This window comes from Cervus canadensis, chromosome 17 (assembly GCF_019320065.1).
Source record: "Cervus canadensis isolate Bull #8, Minnesota chromosome 17, ASM1932006v1, whole genome shotgun sequence".
NCBI lineage: Eukaryota > Metazoa > Chordata > Mammalia > Artiodactyla > Cervidae > Cervus > Cervus canadensis.
In genome coordinates, this window is record NC_057402.1 from 41806100 (window position 1) to 41831110 (window position 25011).

At 44.8% G+C, this 25011-nt stretch overlaps 1 protein-coding gene across 10 annotated transcripts in view; it reads right to left on the reverse strand.

Moving 5' to 3' along the window:
* Nucleotides 1-25011, reverse strand: part of ARNT2 (aryl hydrocarbon receptor nuclear translocator 2) — a 181788-nt gene that overhangs the window by 70258 nt on the left and 86519 nt on the right. For all 10 annotated transcript variants that reach the window (XM_043489619.1, XM_043489621.1, XM_043489622.1 and 7 more), the window contains 3 exons: nt 15700-15802; nt 13054-13119; nt 12446-12531 (listed from right to left, as the gene is read on the reverse strand). In XM_043489619.1, the coding sequence (XP_043345554.1) occupies nt 12446-12531; nt 13054-13119; nt 15700-15802 (255 nt within the window). The remainder of the gene's footprint in view (nt 1-12445; nt 12532-13053; nt 13120-15699; nt 15803-25011) is intronic.

The window sequence follows — 25011 nt, forward strand, 5'->3', positions numbered from 1 at the left end:
TGGCCAAGGCTGGATGCCAGGGCTGGCAGGAATGGTGTCAGAAGGGAATGCTTCCTGGCAGAAACCTCAGCATTTCTCAGAGTGGTTTTTAATAGGAATGGAATAACTCCAGCCATTTAAACAGATCTCAATGATTTCCTAATTGGTTTCACAAGCCCGTTTTGCCCCACATTCAATTACCTTTTCTTTGGAAATACGCTCCACTAATGCCAGGTCTAAAGAAACCCCGAGTCATATAAACAACTCACAAGTGAAGTGTAACTGGAGACTGCTGTTTCAGATGAAGTTTAGAGTTGTTGGCCAGAAAGGCTTCTTCATGTTTAACTAAAGGGTTGCATTAACCTGTGCAAACACTCACGGAAAGTTGGGTTGTTTTTCAGTAATGCCGGGTGGAGTCTATCCTGGGACTCACATCTTCACATGAGAATTAAGACATATATTTTTTTTTTTTTTGCATTCCGCCAAACACAGGGGAAAAAAACAGCCACTTGTTCACAGCATGTTTCCAAAGTATTCTCTGGGGGACAGTTAAAAGTTTTAGGGGAAAAAAAAGATTCTCTGGCCAAATACATTTGGGAAACATAGTTTAAACAAAGACAAAGAAGTTTCATCACTGTAGGCATGCTCAGGAAACATGGAACTTTGGAGTACGAGTCTCTAAGAGAGAGAAGTGAAGTGAAGTGAAGTGAAAGTCACCCAGTCGTGTCCGACTCTTTGCGATCCTGTGGACTATACAGTCCCTGGAATTCTCCAGGCCAGAATACTGGAGTGGGTAGCCTTTCCCTTTTCCAGGGGATCTTCCCAACCCAGGGATCAAACCCAGGTCTCCCGCATTGCAGGCAGATTCTTTACTAGCTGAGCCACAAGGGAATCCCTAAGAGAGAGAAAGGTACCCTAATTATTGACCAGGGACTCCTTTCTTTATGAAGTATCTCTGAGACTGAGATCTCAGGATATACTTTAGGAAATGCTGACTTGTAGGTGTTTTGCATTTTAGGGTTCCTGCTGGTGACCTTAAAGACCTGGATCTCCCACTTACAAAGCAAAGCTTAGAAGTACAACAGGTGCTTTGGGGTCAAAAGAGCAACCTGAGACCACGTGAGTAACTAATTACCTGTCCCTCCCAAGTTACTGTGGAAACTCCCAGAATCTGAGATGAGAGACAAACACCTCAATATCAGAAACCAGGGAGGATTGTTTGAGCAAGATGGGGTGAAGGGGAGTGCTAAGGAAGCTACACATGAAGGAAAAGGGAGGCTGTGGAAGGGTCCCCAGCAAGACCAAACTACAAGCTCAGAACTGCTTTGGCTTGACAGTGGCAAGAACGGGGGCAAGTCTTGAGGGAGTGCACCTTCCAAGTGCTCAATGGTAAAGAATCTGTCTGCCAATGCAGGAGACGGGGGTTTGATCCCTGGGTCAGGAAAATCCCCTGGAGGAGGAAATGGCAACCTACTCGAGTATTCCTGCCTGGAGAATCCCATGGACAGCGGAGCCTGGCAGGCTATAGTCCAAAGGCTTGCAAAGAATCAGATGCACTCAGTAACTGAGCATGGACAAAGGAAGGGCTTAAGTCTGCAAACTGAAAGGGCCCACCTGGCACTGAGACGTGATATCACATATGGAGGAAACAGTCCAGAAGCCAGCAGAGGTGAGCAAGTAAACCAGAAAGATGGAAGAATTGTCAGTAACAAAGTCCTGGACTTGACTGCAAATGGCAAACCTGTTTCTTGAAAGACAGATGAATAATATAAATTAATGACCACATGCTCCAGTCCATGGGGTCGCAAAGAGTCAGACATGACTGAGCAACTGAACAACAACAACATATCTAAAATCTAAATCGCAGATCCAAAGTCCCATATTATTTGCACATTAATTGGCAGGTGTGGGGTAGGCAATCTCTCATAGTTCTTAAAACACATGGACTCTGGGGTATGGCCTCCATGGGGTTGAATTCCAGCCTCCTCATCCACCAGCTGTGTATCCAGCATGGCCCAGCCCTTACCTGTTTTCTCCCATCAGCTCACATCTCCCTGCTGTCTGTACACTCGACACGCAACCCTCCATCTGCATGGCCACTGCCTTCATTCAGGCCTCACAATTTCTCCTGGGTCAGTCCTCTCTGGGCTCCCCCACCATCAGGCCTATCTTTGTCCCTCCTCTCACTTCAATCCAGCTTGTAGAATGATCTTTAAGAACTTTCAGTGGCTTTTAGTAACACTCCATAGAGAGCAGAGGAGGGTCCAAACCCCCAGGCTTAGCATACAAGGCCTCGCCTCCAGGATCTGAGTCTACCCACCTGTCCGGCCACACTCCCTCCAGCCACAGTCAATCACACATGATTCCCAAGGCAGCACCTCTCTTCTCCCCGACATCAGAGCATCAGTAAGGCCTAGATTCATTCCCTGACTTGGCTGCTTACTAACTGTGTGAACTGGGCTGATTAAGTTGCTATGCTGACCCTCCAGCATGTCACCTGCAGGAGGGAGGTAATCACAATGCCTGGACCTCATGAGAGTTGTTGTGAACACTGAAGTGGGCTTCCCCGGTGGCTCAGATGGTAAAGAATCTGCCTGCAATGCAGGAGACCTGGGTTCAATCCCCAGTTCAGCAAGATGCCCTGGAGAAGGGCAAGGCAACCCACTTCAGTATTCTTCCCTGGAAAATCCCACAGACAGGGGAGCCTACAGAAGCAGGTTATAGTCCATGGGGTCGCAAAGAGTCAGACACAACTGAGTGACCAAACACTTTCACAAACACTGAAGCACAATGCACAGAGTCCTTAGCACAGTGATTCGCATGTTGTGAGCACTCTGAAATGAAGACCATGGTCATTACATAACACAACTCTGCATGCCTAGAAAGCAATTTTTTCCACCTAGAAAACTCCTTTATGTTCACATTTCAGCTCAAACGTTACTCTCCACCTATTAGACTTTCAGCGAGGCTTGGCCACAGAGCATAGGAGAGAGCAGACAACCTTGACACTCCCAGTAGACAGGATCTCTTGTCCATGTGCTTCTCTCATGAGTCCTCTGTGTGACCCTTGATCTAGGGCTTTGCAATGACCCACATGTCTAACTGTCTCCTCCACTGTGCTGTGACTTCTTTTACTTTAATTAAATATTAACTTGTTTACTTATTTTGGCTGTGCTGGGTCTTCATTGCTGTGTGCAGGCTTTCTACAATAGCAATGAGGTGGGGTCACACTCTTGTGGAGCATAGGCTTCTCACTGCAGTGGCTTCTCTTGTTGTAGAGCACAGGCTTCAGTAGTTGTGGTGCACAGGCTTAGTTATCCCAAGACATGTGGGATCTTCCCAGACCAGGGATGGAACCAGTGTCCCCTGCATTGGCAGGCAGATTCTTAAGCAATGAACCACAAGGGAAGTCCACACTGTGAGCTTCTAAAGGGCAGGTGCTATATCAGACTCTCCCTAGGTTCCCCAGGAACTAGGAAAGTAACTGGCCCATGGCTTGTGCTCAGAAAGTATCCACTGAAAGAAATGGAAGAGTGGCTTTACCCTGCCTGAGAATGAGGAGGATGGAAGAGGTGGCCAATGCTCCATCTCACAAGTTAAGATCATGGCTCTTATGTCCAACCAGAATATCAAACATCAATATGTCCATCTTGGACAGGACAGAATGGCTGAGGGTTGGTGAGAGGAGGGAATCCAGCCTTGTGGGTGCGTAGCTTCCAACAGAAGAGCAGTCTTTGGAGACTTTCAAATGAAGGGAAAAAAAAAAACAACAAACACAGTGTTCAACCGGAAAACTGTGAGAAGCGCGGGGCTGTTGTGGATGAGCTCATGGTGGGGCTGAGCTGTCTGCTGAAGTGGCAACACTGGCCTGACCACTGCAGATTATAGCCAAAACCCTGAAATAACCTCAGGCCTCTGGCATGCTGTGGCCAAGGCTTACTGAAAGTCCAGCAGCATCATGAAGGAAAGCATCGGCCTTGCCGATGAGAAAGCACCAGAGGCCGCCAAGAACCAAGCCTCTTCCTGATCAGGATGGTCCCAGAGGGAGGTAACCCGATCTCAGTCAAGCACAGCCCCCTCCACCGGGGCAGATCCTGGCTCTCCTGTGCAGACACACAGCAGTTAATCAGACATTTTCCACGGATTATTCTGTGGTGATGAACCAAGCACATCAGATGATGATGACTAGAGGAGAGGTCCCTGTGATAGACATGGAGTCTGGCTCAAAGCAGAATGCCAGTCTGAAAAATGCAAGGCGCTGGGGCAGTGACCATGGGGTGGAGGCAATTCCCATCTTCAGAATTTCAAAGCTACCCCTGGACCCTAAGCATACCTCACAAACTGGAAAACGCAACCTGCCGTTGGTGATCTCTTCTGCACCGAGGGTGATGTCTCCTTTGCTACTGGGAAAGTCACTGTGTAATAGAAAGGGTTTCTGGAATATAGCAGAATTTTGGGGGATGTTTATATTTACAATGGAGTCAACAGGTACCAGGTAAAAGTTTGCCTGCACAACTTGTTGGTTCAGAAATAAGCACAAGTGTTGCCAGGGGGCTGTCAAAGAATTATTCACAAGGTCCCTGCTGCTTCACAAAATCTACTGCTCCTACTCACCTTTAGAGACTTCTAAGGTCGCCTGTAGGTATTCTGAGCAACTTTGGTGCTTAGGCACCTTCATATCTCCTAACCAAGTCACTGTTTATAATTAAGGAGTTTGAGCCCATGAGCAAGTAGGGACAGCATTCCTCGTGGACATTTACAAGGCGTCATTCAAGCATCAAGTGAGTGGCCGTTCCAGTGCTCTGGTACCATGACCTTATTATAGAGTAAGCGTGTCAATGACCTCATTCCAGCCACCTCATCTATGTCAGATGACTGTCTGTGCCATCTCAGAAGATTTCTGGGAAAGTGGATTCTATAAACATCTTTGGAAATTCTGGCAAAGAATTCTTTCAAAACCCATTCCCCTTAGGTTAACAACTATTTTTTTTTTTAATCTAGGGAAGACCCTTTTCTTCTTTCCTTTCACACATCCATCCACCCATCTGGTCTGTTGTTGTTCAGTTACATAGTCATGTCCGATTCTTTGTGACCCCATGGACTGCAGCACACCAGACTTTCCTGTCCATCACAATCTCCTGGAGAGTGTGTGAAATAGTAATACATTTTATGTGCTCACCACTGGGTTGAGAAAATGAAGCATGCATTTGGCCTTGAGGGCTCTAAATGTAAGTGAAAAATAGTGTATGATATGTGTAATGAATGGAGTTATCAATCACATAAATACAGTCCATGCTATATCTAAAATGGATAACCAACAAGGACCTAGAGTAGAATAGCAGAGAGAACTCTGTTCAATGTTATGTGGCAGCCTGGATGGGAGAGGAGTTTGGGGAGAATCGGTACAAGTATAAAAATGGCTGAGTTACTCTGCTGTGCCCCTGAAACTATCACAACATTGCTAATTGGCTATACTCCAATATATTTTTAAAAAGTTTAAATAGAAAAATGGAGTTATTAATCAAGAAACAGCATTAACAGCCACAGAACAAGACATATAGCAATTCATGATGCTGGAGGCATGATTGAATCATCATGTGTGGATACAAGCTTAATTTCCAGAATTTCTATCTTGATAGAAACACAGCAACTAAATACAACAACCAAACCAAAAAAAAACCAAAAAACAAAAAACCACACACACAACAAACAAAATGACACAATTTCTGAATTCATAGCAAACCACTCAATCCAGTGGTATGAAACGCTGTTTAGAAAATTCTACTTGGTTGCCTAAAAATGCCATTTTCTCTGATGATGAAAGTCATGTAAAAATTTGGAAAATGCAAGACCAAAGAGAGAAGAAAAAAGTAACCAATAATATACTACACAGAAATATGATTACTATTCTATGTACAATTTTTCAACACATAGATACACCATTCATTTATAATCTAAAAATAAAAGTGGGATCATGATTGCATAACCTGTCATTCTGTTTAATACTTCTTAGCACTTTGCTTCATTCTTTTTTTATTGTTAAAGATTTATTTGTTTATTTGGCTATGGCACGTGGGATCTTTGATCTTTATCATTTTGGCATACAGAATCTTTTAACTGCAGCATGTGAATTCTTAGTTGTAGCATGTGGGATCTAGTTCCCTGAGCAGAGACTGAACCCAGGCCCTCGCATTGGGAGTGGAATCTCAGCCACTAGACTACTAGGAAAGGCTCATGCTCCATTCTCAAATACCTTCTGAAAGCACGCCTGTTTATGGTTGTCCAGTATCCTATCATGGCTTCCCTGGTGGCTCAGACGGTAAAGAATCCACCTGCAATGCAGAAGACCTGGGTTCCATCCCTGGGTTGGGAAGATCCGATGGAAAAAGGCATGGCAACCCACTCCAGTATTCTTGCCTGGAGAATCCCCAAGGACAGAGGAGAGTGGTGGGCTATGGTTCATGGAGTCACAAAGAGTTAGTCACGACTGAAGCACCTAAGCATAGCACACAGCACAGTATCCTATCATATAGACATTTCATGCTAGTTTTAGCCAATTCTTTATTGTTGAAATTTAGATATTTACAATATTTAGACTTTGAAATTTAAAACAATTCAAGGTTTTCACAACAATGTTTAACCATACAATACACACATCTCTGATTAATTCCCGTATATTGACTGCACATTTTAAGGCATTTAATATATATTCTCAAGTTATTCTACAGAAGGTTTGTACTGATTTAAATTCCCATCAGCAGAATATTCACCTTTCCAGGTGAATACAGAACCCGCCTGCCATGCAGGAGACTTAATGAGACATAGGTTTGATCTCTGGGTCAGGAAGATCCCCTGGGGAGGGCATGGCAACCCACTCCAGTATTCTCGCCTGGGAAATTCCACGGACAGAGAAGTCTGGTGGGCTTCAGTCCATAGGGCTGCAAAGAGTCGGACATGACTGAATCAACTGAGCACACACGCACAGCAGAACACAAAAGTGTCCATTTTTCTGAACCTTCCCAATAGTGTGTATTTTGTCTTATAAATTTTTTGCTACTTGATAGGTAAAAGAAGATGGTATAAAATTATTTTAACTTGCAGTTCTGATGAACAGGAGGCTGAATTCTTTCCAGATGCTTAGCATGTGTGTGTATTCATATTTGTAAATGTATGTAACACCCTGTTTAGAGCTTTTGCTCATTTCTTCCTATTCAGTGAAAAATCCGCCTTTTGGTCCAAATTGTGCCCTCTGGAACTATCCTAAGTAAGTTTAATTCCTCCTTCATATGACACCCCCTCAAATACTTGAAGACAAAAGTCATGCATTGCTTTCTCCAAGATAAACACTCCCGGCTCCTTCAACTGTTTCTCATGTGGCAAAGTTTCAAGGGCAGTTGTTGGAGATTTAATGCCTCACAAGCCCTTCCGCCCTGTTAGCCTGTACCCTTCAGCTCTCTTGGGTATAGAACTCCACAGGACTCCAGAAAAGCGGGCCCTGAATCACTTTTTTAGAATTTTTCTTTTTGGCCACATGACAAGTGGAATCTCAGCTCCCCAACCAGGGATCGAACCCATGTACCCTGCATTGGAAGAGTGGAATCTTAACCACTGGACCACCAGGGAAGTCTTGCCCTGAATCCTCCTGGCAGACTCTCTGCATGCAGTCACCTGCCTTTGCCCTTAGCCTCCTTTCTTGTGGTAGGCAGGCATGGCACTCAAATAAAATGGTAGAAAAAGAGCACTTTGAGGCCAGAAACAGGAAGCAAAGTTTGCCTGGTATAACAAGGACGATGAATTCAAATGAGGAGAGCATCAAGAAGGAGATGGTCCACTGGTCCCAAGAGGCTGAATTTGGCAGGACTGGAGTAGCTTTCTAGAATCTCATCTGGGGAGCCTCTCCTGACGCTGGGGCGGGTAAAGGACCCCACCTCCATCCACAGGGCTGACTGCCTGGCCACACCGCCCTGGAGTCATCTGTGTACCTGCTTGTCCCTCACCAACACATCTTTGCATTCCCCAAGGGCTGGGCCTCAGTCTAGTGCCCAAGAGCCTTGCTCAGCAGATGGCTTGGTTGAGGCCATCACATGTCCCAGAGAGCCACGGCTAGAAATCTTTCACCAGGCTGCCCACAGCCCTTTGCTCTTCTTTGCTTCTCATCAAACAACCTTCCAGCATAAATCTGTTGTCTCAAGTACTTTCAAACCTCATAGATTTCCCGGACAATAGCCATGGGCATCCATGCCAGTGACAAGGAAGCCCCAGGGCATCACAGAGTTCTACCTGATTAACACGTCAGCTTTGAAGGACTCTCTTTAAGACCCTGGGTCTGGTGAGTTCTGCAGCATGGTCAGGACTATGGAACTACAAAGCTAGGGTCCAGGCTCTGGACACTGTACACGAATCACTGCCTTCTGAGTTCCTGTCTTTGAGCTCAACCTTAAGGCAAGCAACACCTTGATGATTTTATGCATTATGATCTAAGTATGGGCTTCCTAGGTGGTGTAGTAGTAAAGAATCTGCCTGCCAATACAGGATATGCAAGAGATGCAGGTTCCATCCCTGGGCTGGGAAGATCTCCTGGAGGAGGGAATGGCAACCCATTTTAGTATTCTTGCCTGGAAAATTCCATGGACAGAGGAGCCTGGTGGGCTACCATCCATACTGTCGCAAAGAGTAGGACAGGACTGAGCAACTGAGCACAGGCACGAGCATGGTCTAAGTAGAAAAACATATACAAATAAGATATACTATAAATAAATCAGATATATCAATATCTATCTATATCTCAAACATTAAACATTGCCAACTTATCACAAGATTAATATAAAACCTCACAGTAAAGACCTATTTACCTCAGTTCTTATTACCTGATACATCGCACCTGGATTTCAACAAAGATTTACAAGATATGCTAAAAGGCAGGAACAAACATGGCTCAAAGAGACAACTAAATATCAGAACCAGACTCAGCTATGACATGGATTTTGAAATGACTAGGCTGGGAATTTAAAATAACTATGATTAATATGCTCAAAGCACTAGTGGAAGAAGTAGATAAAATTAAGAACATATGGGTAATGTAAACAGAGAGATGGAAACTCTAAGAAAGAATAAAAAGGAAATGCTAGAAAAACAAAAAAACACTAACAGAAAACAATGCCTTTGACAGTCTCATCAGTAGACTGGACATACTTAAGAATAGAATTAGTGAGCTTGCAGATATATCAACTGACATTTCCAAAACTGAAATGCAAAGACAAAAAACAATAAAAAACCCAGAACAGAATACCCTCAAACTGTAGTCCAGTTTCAAAAGATATACGTGTAATTGGAATACCAAAAGGAGAATAGAATGAAACAAAAGAAATATTTGAAGAAATAATGTCCAAGAATTTTCCAAAGTTAATGACAGACCCCAAACCACAGACACAAGAAGCTCAGAAAAAATACCAACCAGTACAAATAATCAATGGGGGGCTTCCCTAGTGGCTCAGTGGTAAAAAGCCATCTGCCAAGTAGGAGATGCAGGTTCAATCTCCGGGCTGGAGAGATCCCCTGGAAAAGGAAATGGCAACCCACTCTAGGAGTCTTGCCTAGAGAATCCCAAAGACAGGGGAGCCTTGTGGGCTACAGTCCATGGGGTCGCAAAGAGTTGGACACAGGGACTAAACAACAACAACAACAATGATAACCAAAAAATCCCACAAAAACTAAACAAACTATACTATCATATTCAAACTGCAAAAATCCAAAAACAAAGAAAAATCTTGAAAGAAGCCAGAAAAAAAGTCCCACACTACATATAGAAAAATGAGGATAAGAATCACATAGACTTCTCATCAGAAACCATGCAAACAATAAAGTGAAGTGAATATTTAAAGTGTGGAAAGAAAATAACCACCAACCTAAAATTCTATATCCAGTGAAATTATCCTCCAAGTGTGAAGGAGAAATAATGACCTTCTATGAAAAACAAAAATGGTGAGAATTTATCATCAGCAGAGTTGTCCTGTAAGGAATGTTAAAAAGAAGGTCTTCATGAAGAAGGAAATTATACAGATCAGAAACTCAGATCTCCACAAAGGAAGGAAGAGCATCAGCGAAGGAATATAATTAAGGTAAAATAAAATATTCACACACTATAAAATTTGCCATCTTAAAGAATACAATTCAATGGTTTTTAGTAGATTCGCAGTTATGCAGCAATTACTACTATCTAAATATAGAACATTTTTGTCACCTCAGAAAGAAACACAACTCTGAATATTCATTGGAAGAACTGATGCTGAAGCTGAAGCTCCACTTCTTTGGCCACCTGACAAGAAGAGCCTACTCATTGGAAAAGACCCTGTGCTGGGAAAGGTTGAAGGCAAAAAGAGAAGGGGGTGGCAGAGGATGGGATGATTGGATGACATCACTGACTCAAAGGACATGAATTTGAGCAAACTCTGGGAGATAGTGGAGGACAGGGGGGCCTGGCGTACTGCAATTCATGGGGTTACAGAGTAGGACACGACTTAGCAACTGAACAATAATAACCCATTAGCAGTCACTCCCAATTTTTTTCTCCCCCCAGAACCTGGAAACCACAAATCTACTTTTTGTTTCAATGGATTTGCCTATTCTGGACGTTTCACATACATGGAATTGTAATGTGGCCTTTTGTGTCTAACTTTCTTTTATTTAGCATGATGTTTTCAAGGTTCACCCATATTATAGCATGAATCAGTACTTCATTGCTTTTTTTCCCTCTCTCTCCAGCCCTGGTATCTGCCAGTCAATTTTAATTGCGGGACAATTCTTTACAGTGTTGTTTAAGTTTCTTCTGTAAACAATGTGAATCAGCTATAAGTATACACATAACCCCTCCCTCTTTTTTTTTTTTTTCCAACTGTCTTATCCTCTGTCATCCCCTTTTCCTCCTGCCTTCAATCTTTCCCAGCATCAGGGTCTTTTCCAAGGAGTCAGTTCTTCACATTAGGTGGCCAGAGTATTGGAGTTTCAGCTTCAGCATCAGTCCTTCCAATGAATATTCAGGACTGATTTCTTTTAGGATTGACTGGTTTGATCTCCTTACAGTCCAAAGGACTCTCAAAGCTAAACAGTGTTTAGCTTTATTCTTTCAGAAGATTTGGGGCTGACTGTATCTATCCTGAAGAAATCTTTATAACTATTAACTGTTAATTTGTATGAAGAAATATACAAAATAATTGAAAGGCATTTTTAAGTTTTAGACCTGGAAGGTAGCTATAAATTTCTTCTAGAGGATTAATGCTCTTCTCATTAGCTTTATTTTTTTTTTTCCTTATTTGTAAAAAAAGTTGTGATTTAATTATTTTTTTATTTTTTCATTTATTTTTATTAGTTGGAGACTAATTACTTTATAATACTGTAGTGGTTTTTGTCATACACTGACTTGAATCAGCCATGGATTTACATGTATTCCCCATCCTGATCCCCCCTCCCACCTCCCTCTCTACCCGATCCCTCTGGGTCTTCCCAGTGCACCAGGCCCGAGCACTTGTGTCATGCATCCAACCTGGGCTGGTGATCTGTTTCACCATACATAATATACATAGCCTCCCTCCCACCTCTGCCATCACACCCTTCTAGATCATCACAGAATACTGAACTGAGTTCCCTGTGATATATAGAAGCTTTCCACTAGCTATTTTGCACATGGTATTGTATTAATGTATATATCAATGCTACTCTCTCAATTTGTCCCACCCTTTCCTTCTCCTTCACTGCTTTTTATTGCTGAATTATTATTAGCTTAGCTTAGTGCATTGAAGCTATCATAAGCGTATACCACTTTTTATTTATCCATAAATGTACACGTGTAATTTGATTCCATATTTTGGCCACCATGAATAATGCTGCTATGAACATTCAGGTACAATTTTCTTTGTGAATATAAGCTTTCAGTTCTCTTGAGTATATATCTTGGAGTGAAACTGCTGAGTCATATGGCAACTCTAGGCTCAACATTTTGAGGAACTTCCAGACTGTTTTCCAAAGCAGCTGCTTCATTTTACACCCCCACCAGCAAAGGATGAGGGTTCCAGTTGCTCCAAACCCTTACCAACATGCATTATTGTCTATTTTAACCATACTAGTGAGTGTGAGAGGTATTTCATCACTGTGGTTTTGATTTGCATTTCTCTAGCAACTTGAATACAATTATCATTTCAAATGTCCCTCTGACTTTCCAGAGAGCTCTCAGTGACAGATCACAGAAAGGATTTGTGAGGCGCCAATCACCTTTGCAGGATCACTCTTTTACAAACCTTTGTTTCAAGTAGCAAGATTTTTTTTCCATTACAAAGACCATTACATTCTAACTACAATGGAAAATAAGAGTACTTTCCAGTCTCTTTCTATAAGAATGCATTTCTAACAGGATACCATGGTGACATGAACCAGCATTCAATTCCCTGGGAATGAAGATGCAGGTTCTCCTTACCTGCTGGTGGCCAAGCCTTGATGTAGCCTGTGCAGTGGACCACAGCATACTGGGCTTCTCCTTCCTTCACAGGGCCAAGGCCATTCCTAGAGAAAGAACATCATGAGCAGGCTTTCAGCACCTGGGGGTGAGGCAAGGATGCCCATGACTCCTTTAGTACCTAAGCTTCTGGGTTCACCTGTTGACCTTGTGTTTCTGAATCTTCACTTCCCAGCATCCTCCTTTCCCTCCTCCCTCATAGTATGCACGTCCACAATAAATCCACCCAACACCTTTCTCAGCTGAGCCACAGTAACTCTGAAGTGTGAGTCTCTTGGTGCTTTCCATGGCTAACCTGTCTTCAAGTTCAGCTATTCCTTAGCTTAGTGCATTGAAGCTATCTACTGGCATAGGCCCGAAACATCCATCATGCCTACTGGGACTTTCCTGGTGGTCCAGGGACTAGTACTCTGTGCTCTCAATGCAGGGGGCCTAGATTTGATCCTTGGTCAGGAAACTAGATCCCACATGCTGCAACTAAAGATCCCATGTGCCACACCTAAGACCTAGCACAGCCGAATAAATAAATATTTTTAAAAATAAAGATAAAAACTGAAAGGCCTACTGACCTGAACCTCTTCCTCATGGTGGTTAGTCTGTTTAGAGGAAGATGGTCCAAAGGAGCATTTCCACACCTAAGATGTGAGAAACACATTAGAACGGGTGAAGAGCCAGCCAACCTTATAAAGCCCACAGTGCTGCAGGCAGGTATATTTATTGTTGTTCAGTCACTCAGTCATGTCTGACTCTTTGTGACCCTCTTTGGACTGAGGCACACCAGGCCTCCCTGTCCTTCACTATCTCCTGAAGTTTGATCAAACTCCTGTCCATTCAGTCAGTGATGTCATCCAACCACCTCATCCTCTGCCGCCCCCTTCTCCTCCTGCCCTCAGTCTTTCCCAGCATCAGGGTCTTTCCCAAAGAGTTGTCTCTCCATATCAGGTGGCCAAAGTACTAAAGCTTCAGCTTTAGCATCAGTCCTTCCAATGAATATTCAGGGTTCATTTCCTTTAGGACTGACTGGTTTGACCTTAAGGCAAGTATATGAACCTTATCTATTGTGACCACACTTACTCAGGTGAGCCGTACAGCTAATTTCTTCCCAAAGTGCAGAAGCAGGGCTGCATGTCTATGAATTCTGATCATCACCGAAGGCAAGGGAGGGGACCCATTCTTCAGTGCACAGGCAGACGGTCTCCGGCCCAGCCCAGGAGCCAGAGACCTAAGGACAGACACATGCTCCACCCTGCAGATCATTTCAGTGTAACTTGGGGGCTTTCAGGGAACAAGGGAAGGGTGGTGATGACAGCTACAGCATCTCTTCAGGCCCAAGCAGAGGCATCAACTCAAAACAGATGTTGCCAGTTGACAAACAGAATCATCTTCTCAGGCTTCAGATTAACAGTGTAGAAAGTCCCTCCTCCCCTGTAATGTTCTGGCACTAGAAATGAGCAAACCATTGTGAGCCTGTGAATGGCAACGGACAAACTGGGGACAGGAGGAGGATGAGTCTGGAATCAGATCTCTCTATGGGTCCTTCTCTGGGAGGCAGGGGGTGTGAGGTGTCCCATTGCCCTTTCAAGCAGCATCTTTTCTGCCTCCCTTCTCCATAACTGTCTCTGCATCCCAGGTTCCAAGTATCCACAGCCTGCACTGTGGTCAACCTCTGACCTGTGTTCTCATTTCACACTTCCATTTCCCAACCTCACGGTAGATGATGTCCTCAATGTCTCGGTATTCAGTGTAGCAAAGACAAGAGTCCATTTATATTCTGAGGCCTGGGGCAGCTGCCAGAATGGGCATGTTTTCACAGCAGGATCCATCCAAGAGGTAGCCGCCTAGGGATGTTGGCACAGCCCTCTGCCCTCTGGCAGGTTGTGCCCAGTGTCTTCCTGAAACTAAGCTGCTTTATTTGGAGGGGAAGGCCATGCTCTCAGCAGATGGCAGTGCTCCTTGCCTCACAGGTAAATCCAGGTAGTGTGGGTGTGGCACTGGAAAAAGCAACCCAAAGGTACCAGGGCAGGGAGGGAACCACCTGGTTCTGGTCGATAGGTCAGTGATACTGGTATTGGAGGGCTTCCCAGGTGGCACAGTGGTAAACAATCTGCCTGCCAATGCAAGAGACCTGGGTTTGATCCCTGGGTCAGGAAGATCTCTTGGAGGAGGAAATTGCAACCCACTCCAGTATTCCTGCCTGGAAAATTCCATGGATAAAGGAGGCTCGCAGGCTCTAGTCCATGGGGTCGTAAAGAGTTGGAAATGACTAAGGAACTAGGCACAGCACAGTAATGATATTAGAGAGACTTCCCTGGTGGTCCAGTGGCTAAGACTCTGTGCTCCCAATGTAAGGGGCCTGGGGTCAATCCCTAGTCAGGGAACTAAATCCCACATGCTTCAATTAATACTTTGCATGCTGCAACTAAAGATTCTGCATGCTACAATGAAGATCAAATATCCTGCATGCTATAAATAAGACCCAGCACAGACAAATAAATTAATTAAATAAGGGCACTGGAGGCTACTTAGGAATGGAATACTTGATACTTCCAATAAATTTATGCACAAGGCAACTTCTTAGATGGTGCAATGAAGAATTCACCCTGCTGTGCTACAATGAATGTCCCCCTAGCTAGGACGGGCATTTACTCTACTGGCCAAAGCACTGAGGAAAGCCCTTGCTGTGCTGGACTACATTAACTGATGCATTCTGTCCCTGGTGGACACTAATGCATGTGAGTCTGAGCCACTCGGCTTGCCCCTGCCGGCCCCTGCAGTTGTTAGGTTGCTCAGTCATGTTCGATTCTCTGTCATCGCCAGGCTTCCCTGTCCTTCACATCTCTCAGAGTTTGCTCAAAGTCACATCCAAGGAGTCGGTGATACCATCCAACTATCTCATCCTTTGTTGCCCCCTTCTCCTCCTGCCTTCAGTCTTTCCCAACATCAGGGTCTTTTCCAACCTCACTGATGTCAACCCTCAACTCTGTATTTTCAGCCTCAAGCTCTCCCATGAGTTCCAGAATTCTACGTCCAACTGCCAACTCCTCATCTCCATTTACAGGTGAGACAGACCAAGAAGGAGGTGACATGGGGTTGCAGTTAGGAGGTGACGTCACCAGGGTAAAGGTGTGATCTGAGAGCCCCTCAGGATGCTCAGCAGCAGGGGGGGAAGGGAGTATCCCCACCAGAGCCCCAGCCCACTGCTCCCCCAAACAGACCTCATCCTGCAGATGAAGGACCTCCGGGAACCCATGCACATCCTCATGGATGACTGCTGCCCTTCTTTCTTGACTGTCCCGGTCTTCAGGTCCAAGATCCGGCCTGAGACAGAGACAGAGAGAGAGAAAAGACATTTGCATGAACCTCTGTCTTTGATTGTGGGGTACAGGTGAGGGGAGAGCTCTCCAAGTGAAAACACATGGGGCCATGCAAATTGTTTCTTGGAATTCCCAACATTCTTTAAGCAATGAAATCCACACAATCCTAATGCTTTGTTTTCTTCAAAGAATGGTCCACACCCGCTGTCTCTGCTTTGTCCAATTCCATCACAAGTCCTCCCAGTTTGGCTTTGTCTTCCACGGCTTCATGGAAACGGCATTCACCAAGGTCACTAACGACATTTTTATTGCTAAATCCAAAACATGCTTTCCCTTTGACTTATCTGACTGTTTTTGCTGAGGCACAATGATTCTTGAAAATCCTCCCTCCCCTTGGCTTCTGACAAGCACTCTCCACTCGCCTCCCCCAGAGGCTCCTCCCTCTCCCAGAGGCTCCAACCTCAGCCATCTTCTCTCCTTGTTCTATGTATCCCTTATGCCAGGAGTTCCCAACCTCCGGGCCATGGACTGGTCCCTCCAGTCAGATCAGCGGCAGCATCAGATTAGAAATAAAGTACACAAGAAATGTAATGCATTTAAATCATCCCAAACCATCACCTCTACCCTAACGAACCTACATCTACACCTCCAGCACCAAGATCTAAACCACCAGTGGATGACTGCACACCTCAAAGGCAGCATCAACCATACCCAGACACCAGCTAAAGCATCTCCAGTCAACAACAATCAAAGTCAGAATTCTAAATGTCATTTCACCTTTCTCTCCCTCACCTCCCAAACACTCAGTCTTGCCATCTTGTCTGGCTCATCATTTATTCCTCAAGGGAGACTCACTTCCAGCCCTCAGCATCCTTTCTCCTTGATCCACCTTTCACATGGCTGTCTAAACAATACATATCTGACTGTGCACCTCTTGGTTTAAAACTGCATTGCTAGGTATAAGTCCCTGTTGATTATTTATTTTATATGGTGTGTGTGTATTAGTCACTCCGTCATGTCCAACTCTCTGAGACCCCATGGACTGTAGCCCACCAGGCTCTTCTGTCCATGGTATTCTCCAGGCGAGAATACTGGAGTGAGTTGTCACTCCCTTCTCCAGGAGATCTTCCCAAACCTGGGATCGAACCCAGGTCTCTTGCACTGCAGGCAATTCTTTACTATCTGAGCCATCAGAGAAGCTCCATATAGTGATGAGTATATCCCGACCACTTCATGTATCCCTACTGTAAAGCACAGGGAGCTCTACTCAATACTCTGTAATAACCTATATGAGAAAAGAATCTGAAAAAGAATAGATACATGTATTTATTGTTCGGTTGCTCACTTATAACGAACTCTTTACAACTCCATGGACTGTACCCCGCCAGGCTCTTCTGTCCATGGAATTTTCCAGGCAAGAATACTGGAGTGGGTTGCCATTTCCTACTCTAGAGGGTCTTCCCGACCCAGGGATAGAACCTGTATCTTCTACGTCTCCTACATTGACAGGTGATTCTTTACTGTTGCACCACCAGACAAGCCCAGATACATGTGTAACTAAATCACATTGCTGTACATCTGAAACTAATACAACATTGTAAACAACTGTACTCCAGTATAAAATAAAAACTTTTAAAACTGCACTGCATACAGGAGCTCCTTAGAGAGTCTTTGGTCCCTGTCTGCCACTCAACCTCATTTCCCCTACACTTCCGAGTGTCCTGTCCAAGAGAAACATACTAAGAGCCACCTATGTGATTGTAAATGTTCTAACAGAAGCGGTTTTTAAGAAGTTAAAAGAAACGGGTAAAATTACTTCTAAAAATATACCCCAAACATTATCCTTTCAATATGCAATTCATGCAAAAATTATTAATGGGCTATGTCGCTTTTTCTCATACTATATCTTTGAAACTGGGGTGTATCTTACAGGAGCAGCACATTTCAGTTCCAACTGGCCCCGTTTTGGGTGCTCAGTGCCCAGATGTGGTTAGAGAGTTCCACACGGTGCAGGGAGCAGCTCTGTGGACTGCGCCTCATCAGAGCCCTCGACAGGCAAGTGTTTCTCTGTGACTGCGGCCTCATCAGAGCCCTCGGCAGGCAGATGTTTCTGCAAGCGCCCTGCGCCCTCCGGCATTTGCAGATGTGGTCCTTCCTGCCAGAAATTCTCTCCCTGTCCACACAAGCTGTCGTTCTGGTAAATTCACCCTTCAGGACCACCTCATACGGCACAGCCTCTGGGAAATCTTTTCTAGGTTCTTCATGCAGAGCTTCATGTCTGTTTCTTCGTTCTTTCCTTTTTCCCTTCTTTCCTCCCTCCCTTCCTTCCTTCCTCCCAAGGAGTCAGACATGACTGAAGTGACCCAGTACACACGCACGTACATTTACACTATTATTACATATAGCTGTTACAAGTAATCAAGAAATTAATTAAAGTGTACAGGAGGGGGACTTCTCTGGCAGTCCAGTGGGCAAGACTCTAAGCTTCCACTGCAGGGCACAAAGGTTTGATCCTTGATTGGGGAGCTAAGACCCTACATGATGTGAGACACAGCCAAGGATATGTACAAATGCTACATGATTTTATGTAAGAGATACTACCCCATTTCATAGAAGAGACTTGAGCCTCTGTGGATTTTGCTTTCTGTGTCAGGTCCTGCATGGGCACTGAGGCAGGACTATATATGCTAGTTGGACTGAGTCATTTTTACCCATCCATGAAAGGACTGTTTAACACAATTGGCATTAAGTAACATGCTAGTATGGGGGCTTCCCAGACAGTTCAGTGGTAGAGAATCCACCTGCCAATGTAGGAGCTGCAGGAGACAAGGGTTCGACCCCTGGGCTGGGAAGATCCCCTGGAGGAGGAAATGACTATCCACTCCAGTATTCTTGCCCAGAGAATCCCATGGACAGAGGAGCCTGGTGGGCTACAGTCCATGGGGTCGCAAAGAGTCGCACATGACCAAGCAACTAACACTTTTTTCTTTCATCAAATCTACCATGATAACCCTTCTGCTCCAAGCTTTTTGGTCCTCTGGCCATGAGACATGTGGAATCCCACCTCCCCAACCAGGGATCGAACTCATACCACCCCACACCACCCCCTACTGCAGTGGAAGTCAAAGTCCCAGCCACTGGACCACCAGGGAAGTCCCTGAATGGGTTTCTATCACTTGAAATAAAAAAGCCCTTGAAGAAGGCACCCCCCCAGCCACAATGGCTCACACTCCCAAGCAGAGAAGAGGCAGTAGGGGCTTTGAATGGCGGGATCATCTATCTTTCCCCATTACCTTCTGCTGCAGCAGCTGGGACCCTGCAGCCTTCATACCCCATGTGGATCAGGGCTCTGTAGGGTGTGAGGTGCTCAGCTCTCTAAACACCAGCAATTACATCATGCCCACTACGGAGCCACACATCTTTAAGCAGGACATGTATCCCAGAATTCAAGCAGGACATGTATCCCAGAATTCAAGCCCAGCTCTCAGTCTGCTGATCGGGGGTGGGGGAGACTCTGGCACTTCCCACGCAGCGGAGACCCTAGGTGTCTGTCAGCGATTCAGTGCTGTCTGCATCCCAGGTTTGACACCTGTCTATCAGATGTCTTCTTTTCACGGCTGTTTTAGTGGAAATTGTCACTGGCTTTGTCATCCGCCAAATGGCAAACGGCTTCAGCTGAGAAAAGGGCCAGCCTGAGAGTCTGTCAAATTCCAAAGTGTGCTCTGAAAATAAATCACAGCTGTGAAGCATATGAGCCCTGGAACATGAGGAAATGAGAAAACACACTTCCACAGTCTGCTGTCGTGACCCCGAGGGATGACTCCTTCAGAGTTTATTTCTCTGTGTGCTTCTCCAATTTCCTCTGGCGCAACGAACCCCCTTTCCAGGCTCCTTGGGAATGGAAAGCATGCCTATTTTCTGCAGTAGGTGTGTTCCTGAGGGTTAATGGAAACTGGATTTTCAACAGATTTAATAGCAGGGAAGATGTATGGAGGTATGAGACCATCCCCTGGCCCTGGGCAGTGAGTCCCAGCATGATGGACTGAGAATCACCCCCTATTCCATGGACAGCTGGGAAGTGGGTTTACTTATGATAGGGTTCCCCAGAATATGGAGACATACCCACTATTTATACTGCTCTTCCCAGGTGGCACAAGTGGTAAAGTACCCGGCTGCCAAGGCAGGAGACACAAGAGACATAGGTTCGATCCCTGGGTTGGAAAGATCCCCTGGAGTAGGAAGTGGCAACCCACTCCAGTATTCTTGCTTGGAGAATCCCATGGAGAGAAGCCTGGTGGACTACTGTCTATGAGATCACAAAGAGTCAGATATGACTGAGCATGTGCATGCGCGCGCACACACACACACACACTGCTTTTACTTCTTTCCTGACCCACAGAAACCTCAGGTCTGCTTAGAACCATGGGTCTGGATTTCTAGGGCAGGTCCCCAGTGGGTCCCTAAGATGCACCATCAACCAGACCAATGCTGACCCCTTCCAGAATCTCCTCCCACCCCCAACCACATCCATTAGGTCAGGAGGACTCCCTCCTTGTCAATCCCATCACTGGCTGGTCCCACCATGAATCCCATCCTGCTTTCCTGCAGCCAGTGCCTAAACTCCCGGCCACTCCGGTCACTTCTCTCTGTCCTCTTTACAGCCATCCCAGCCCCCTGCTCCTCTCCTCCCTAATCTCCTCCAGGGTGCCCTCTGGAATGTCCACTCTGAAATTAACAACCGTTTACATCCTCAACTCCTTTCAGAAAGCCTGACCTTCTTCCTTGGTGGCATCACTTCTCAGAAGAAACCTGTTCTCTCATATCCTATGTGTTATGGGCTCAGAGGCAGGTCTGCCATCTTCCTGGGCATCCAGAGCCCTTCCAAGTCAGCACTCCTCTCACATAACCCTGGCTCCTCCCAGACACACCAGGTCAGCCTCATCCACCCACAAGCCCTTGTGGTCTCCGGAGTCTTCCCACCTTAGGGTCACTCTCCTCTTTCATTTTAGACATCAGCACATCACTCATACTTTTTCTCTTTGCCCCCAAGACGTGCTACCATCCATCATGGATGGGCTCGGCATCCATGTGAAGGATCCACCCAACCTCCCTGCCTCTGTCCTTGCCTTCCTCAACTCTGAGCATGCTCCCCCAACTCCCTGGCAGACAGTACACCCACCACCATTTTGTGGAACTCACAGGCATCCACAACTGCTTCCTCTGAGGCTTTACAATCAGATATCCCCTTCTGGACCACAACATCCACATCCACTAGTCCCTTCACTCTGGCTCTCTGGCTTCATCGTTCTTTGAACGTAGTCAGTCCAGTGCCCAAAGCCTCCCACCCAATCAGCTTCCTTCTTTTAGGACAAAAGCCACAAGCTTTTTTCTGAGCTGGTCACCAGGGCAGAGGGCTCACATTACACAATGGCCCCTTTGCCAAAGAAGCCCCAGAAATGTTCCACACAACAGGCAGCTGTGGAAGCAGATATTTTGTCTGAATTCAATGTACGAAGGAGAACCGTTGACGACATAGCCCAAATCTGGGAGAAATTTGATGACATAGCCCAAATCTGAAGTTGTTGTTCTTCAGACAACTCAGTCTGTGTCCAATTCTTTGCGACTCCATGGACTGCAGCACACCAGGCTTCCCTGTCCCTCACCATCTCCTGGAGATTGCTCAAACTCATGTCAATTGAGTCGGTGATACCATCCAACCATCTCGTCCTCTGTTGCCCTCTTCTCTTTCTGCCTTCAATCTTTCCCAGGATCAGGATCTTTTCCTATGAGTCAGCTCTTCACATCAGGTGGCCAAAATACTGGAGTTTCAGCTTTAGCATCAGTCCATCCAGTGAGTATTCAGGGTTGATTTCACTTAAGATAGACTGGTTTGATCTCCTTGCTGTCCAAGGGACTCTCAAGAGTCTTCTCCAGCACCACAGTTCAAAAGCATCAATTCTTTGGCACTCAGCCTTCTTTACAGCCCAGTTATCACAACCGTGCATGACTACTGGAAAGACTATAGACTTGACTATATGAACCTTTGTCAGCAAAGTGATGTCTTTGCTTTCTAACACACTGTCTAGGTTTGCCACTTCAAAGTGAACAGGGCAGCAACAATAGGAGTCACAGCTCCTGTGTGTGAAAGTGTGGGAGAGGAGCAGGTCACCTTCTTTCTCTGTGTTTGGTCTCCTTCACTGGAAACAGGATCAGACCTGCCTGCTTTGACAGTTCTGTGGGGATTCAAAGACTTAAACAGAGGAGCTCAATAACCTCCTTTGAGAATTAGAATATAAGTGACTGGCAGGCTCCAGGCAGCCACTTTGTGAGCTTTAAGATAACTGTGTTGAAATACAGAGCAAAGGTCTGAGAAGCTCTCTTAGAGTTGGCCCAGCCCCTGCCTCTTGGCTGCTCTAAGAATAATGCACACAACACTGCCTCAGGCTAAAAGGTTGAAGAACTCCTTACTTTTTTCCTTAAAATTAAAAATTTTAAATTATAAAACTAAAGTGTTAGTCACTCAGTTGTGTCCGACTCTTTATGACCCCATGAACTGTAGCCCACCAGGCTCCTCTGTCCACAAAATTCTTCAGGCAAGAATACTGGAGTGGGTTGCCTTTCCCTTCTCCAGGGCATCTTCCCGACCCAGGGATTGAACCTCAGTCTCCTGCATTGCAGGCGTATTCTTTACCATCTGAGCCACCATGGAAGCCTCTAAAACTAAAGTGATCTTAAAAAAAAAAAATAAAAAATCAAGCAACCATACATACAGTAAAAGCCCAGATAATCTTCCTCTCTAAACTATTGAGTTACCAAAAAGTTCGTTCAGATTTTTCCGTCACATTGTACAGGAAAACCCGAAGCACGTTTTTGACCAATCCAATATCAACACTTAGGCATATTTTCTGTCAATCTTTTTTCTATGCGTGTCTGCTCATTTCTTTTAACTAAATGAGGTTTCATGGTGTATATTTTTCCATTTTTTATTACAACATAAACTCATAAGGATTTAATCATCAATGTTATTTGAAAGGCTCTGTGGTATTATTTTGAGTAGAGAATTTATTATTGGATATTAACTCACTCCTAGGTTTTCCACAGCAAATGATGCAGTGGTAAACAACTATAAAGGAAAAAATAGCCGTATCATCTTAGGACAGATTCCTGAAAATGGAATTACTATATCAAATGAAAAAAATTTTAAGGCTCTTAATACCAGCTCCTAGTGAACCCTGTGGCCAACACATTGACCAATATTCAGTGTTTCCACTCCATGGAATGGAAAGAATTATGACGCATCTCAGATTTTAACTACAATTTTTCAAAGACAGTTAAAAAGAAAAGATGCTTTAGAATAAGAGTTGGCAAACTCTGACCTATGACCCACAGCTGGCTCAGTCTCTGGTTTTTAAATATTTATTGGAACACATGCCCTGGCCATTCACTTATTTACTGCCTATGGTTGCTTCCAGGCTATGAAGGCAGAATTGAGTAATTAATTGTGAAAGAGAATAAATACATGGCTCACAAAGCCAAAAATATTTCCTATCTGACCCTTTACAAAAAAACATTTGCTGACTCCTACATTAGAAGAGCAATGATTATAATGATTCCAACAACAGAGTAGCCTTTTATATGGGCAGAGGGCCCTTCTATAATTGTTTTCAGTAAGCTGATTTTTTAAGTACTATTTTGGTCGGTAGTAACTTTTTGAAACAAAGAAGGATCCTAAGTTTGTCTTGGATAAGATCACAAAAGAAGGCTTTGTGCTCATAAAACAGCTCCCCAGGCTACCACAGAAATACAAATATAAATTAGAATTATTTCATCAAAAGAATCCTTAAGAAAACTGGAAACATCTTATCTTGGTTTAAAAGGGAGGAAAACAAGAGAAAATGATTAGCAACAAAAGCACAGTGATGGCTCCATGATGGACAATATTTGATGTTGTTCCAAAAATGTGTGGCCCCTGAAAGGGAAGCCCAGGGGCTGGAAGAGACTTTGGTTGCTGTTCCAGTGACAATGTGTCCTTCCTCATTCTCAGGAGGTTGAGCCCAGCCATGAGAGCAGCTGTGCACACAGGAACAAACACCACCCCCCACCCCACCTCCACAACACAGGAATCTAAGCAGTGTGCCCGAGGCCTGCTCCAGAACAAATGCTCCAGACCATAAACTGCATCTCTGGAGCCTAGGAGAGAGCCGCCCTTCTGCCACTGAGGTGGATACGTCTTCTTCATAGTTCACTATTTCTGCCAGGTGTCGACACAGCTAAAGGGTATAAATATACCAATTCTCAAGTTGTTGCTATTGTTGTTCAGTCATTCAGTCATGTCATGTCCGACTCTTTGCGGCCCCTTGGACTGCAGCACGCCAGGCTTCGCTGTCCTTCACCATCTCCTGGAGTTTGCTCAAACTTGTGTCCATTGAGTCGGTGATGCCATCCAACCATCTTATCCTCTGCCGCCCCCTTCTCCACCTGCCTTCAATCTTTCCCAGCATCAGGATATTTTCCAATGAGTCAGCTCTTCATATTAGGTGGGCCAAAGTATTGGTACTTCAGCTTCAGGTCCTTCCAATGAATAGTCAAGGTTGATTTCCTTTAGGATTGACTGGTTTGATCTCCTTGTTTTCCAAGGAACCCTCAAGAGTCTTCTCTAGTACTCAAGTTGTAGCCAAACTATTTTCCTCTCAAACTAGAAGAGGGGTCTCTGGGCAGTAGAGTTATACTAGGGACATCTGTTTCTCTGCCCACCCAGAACTTCCTCCACCACAATGCTTTTGTAGTATTCTCTTTAAAAAAAGTTTCATTAGGTCCCATTTGTTTAGTTTTGCTTTTATTTCCAATATTCTGGGAGGTGGGTCATAGAGGATCTTGCTGTGATTTATGTTGGAGAGTGTTTTGCCTATGTTCTCCTCTAGGAGTTTGCACTACAAAGGAAACTATAAGTAAGGTGAAAAGACAGCCCTCAGATTGGGAGAAAATAATAGCAAATGAAGAAACGGACAAAGGATTAATCTCAAAAATATACAAGCAACTCCTGAAGCTCAATTCCAGAAAAATAAATGACCCAATCAAAACATGGGCCAAAGAACTAAACAGACATTTCTCCAAAGAAGACATACAGATGGCTAACAAACACATGAAAAGATGCTCAACATCACTCATTATTAGAGAAATGCAAATCAAAACCACAATGAGGTACCATTACAC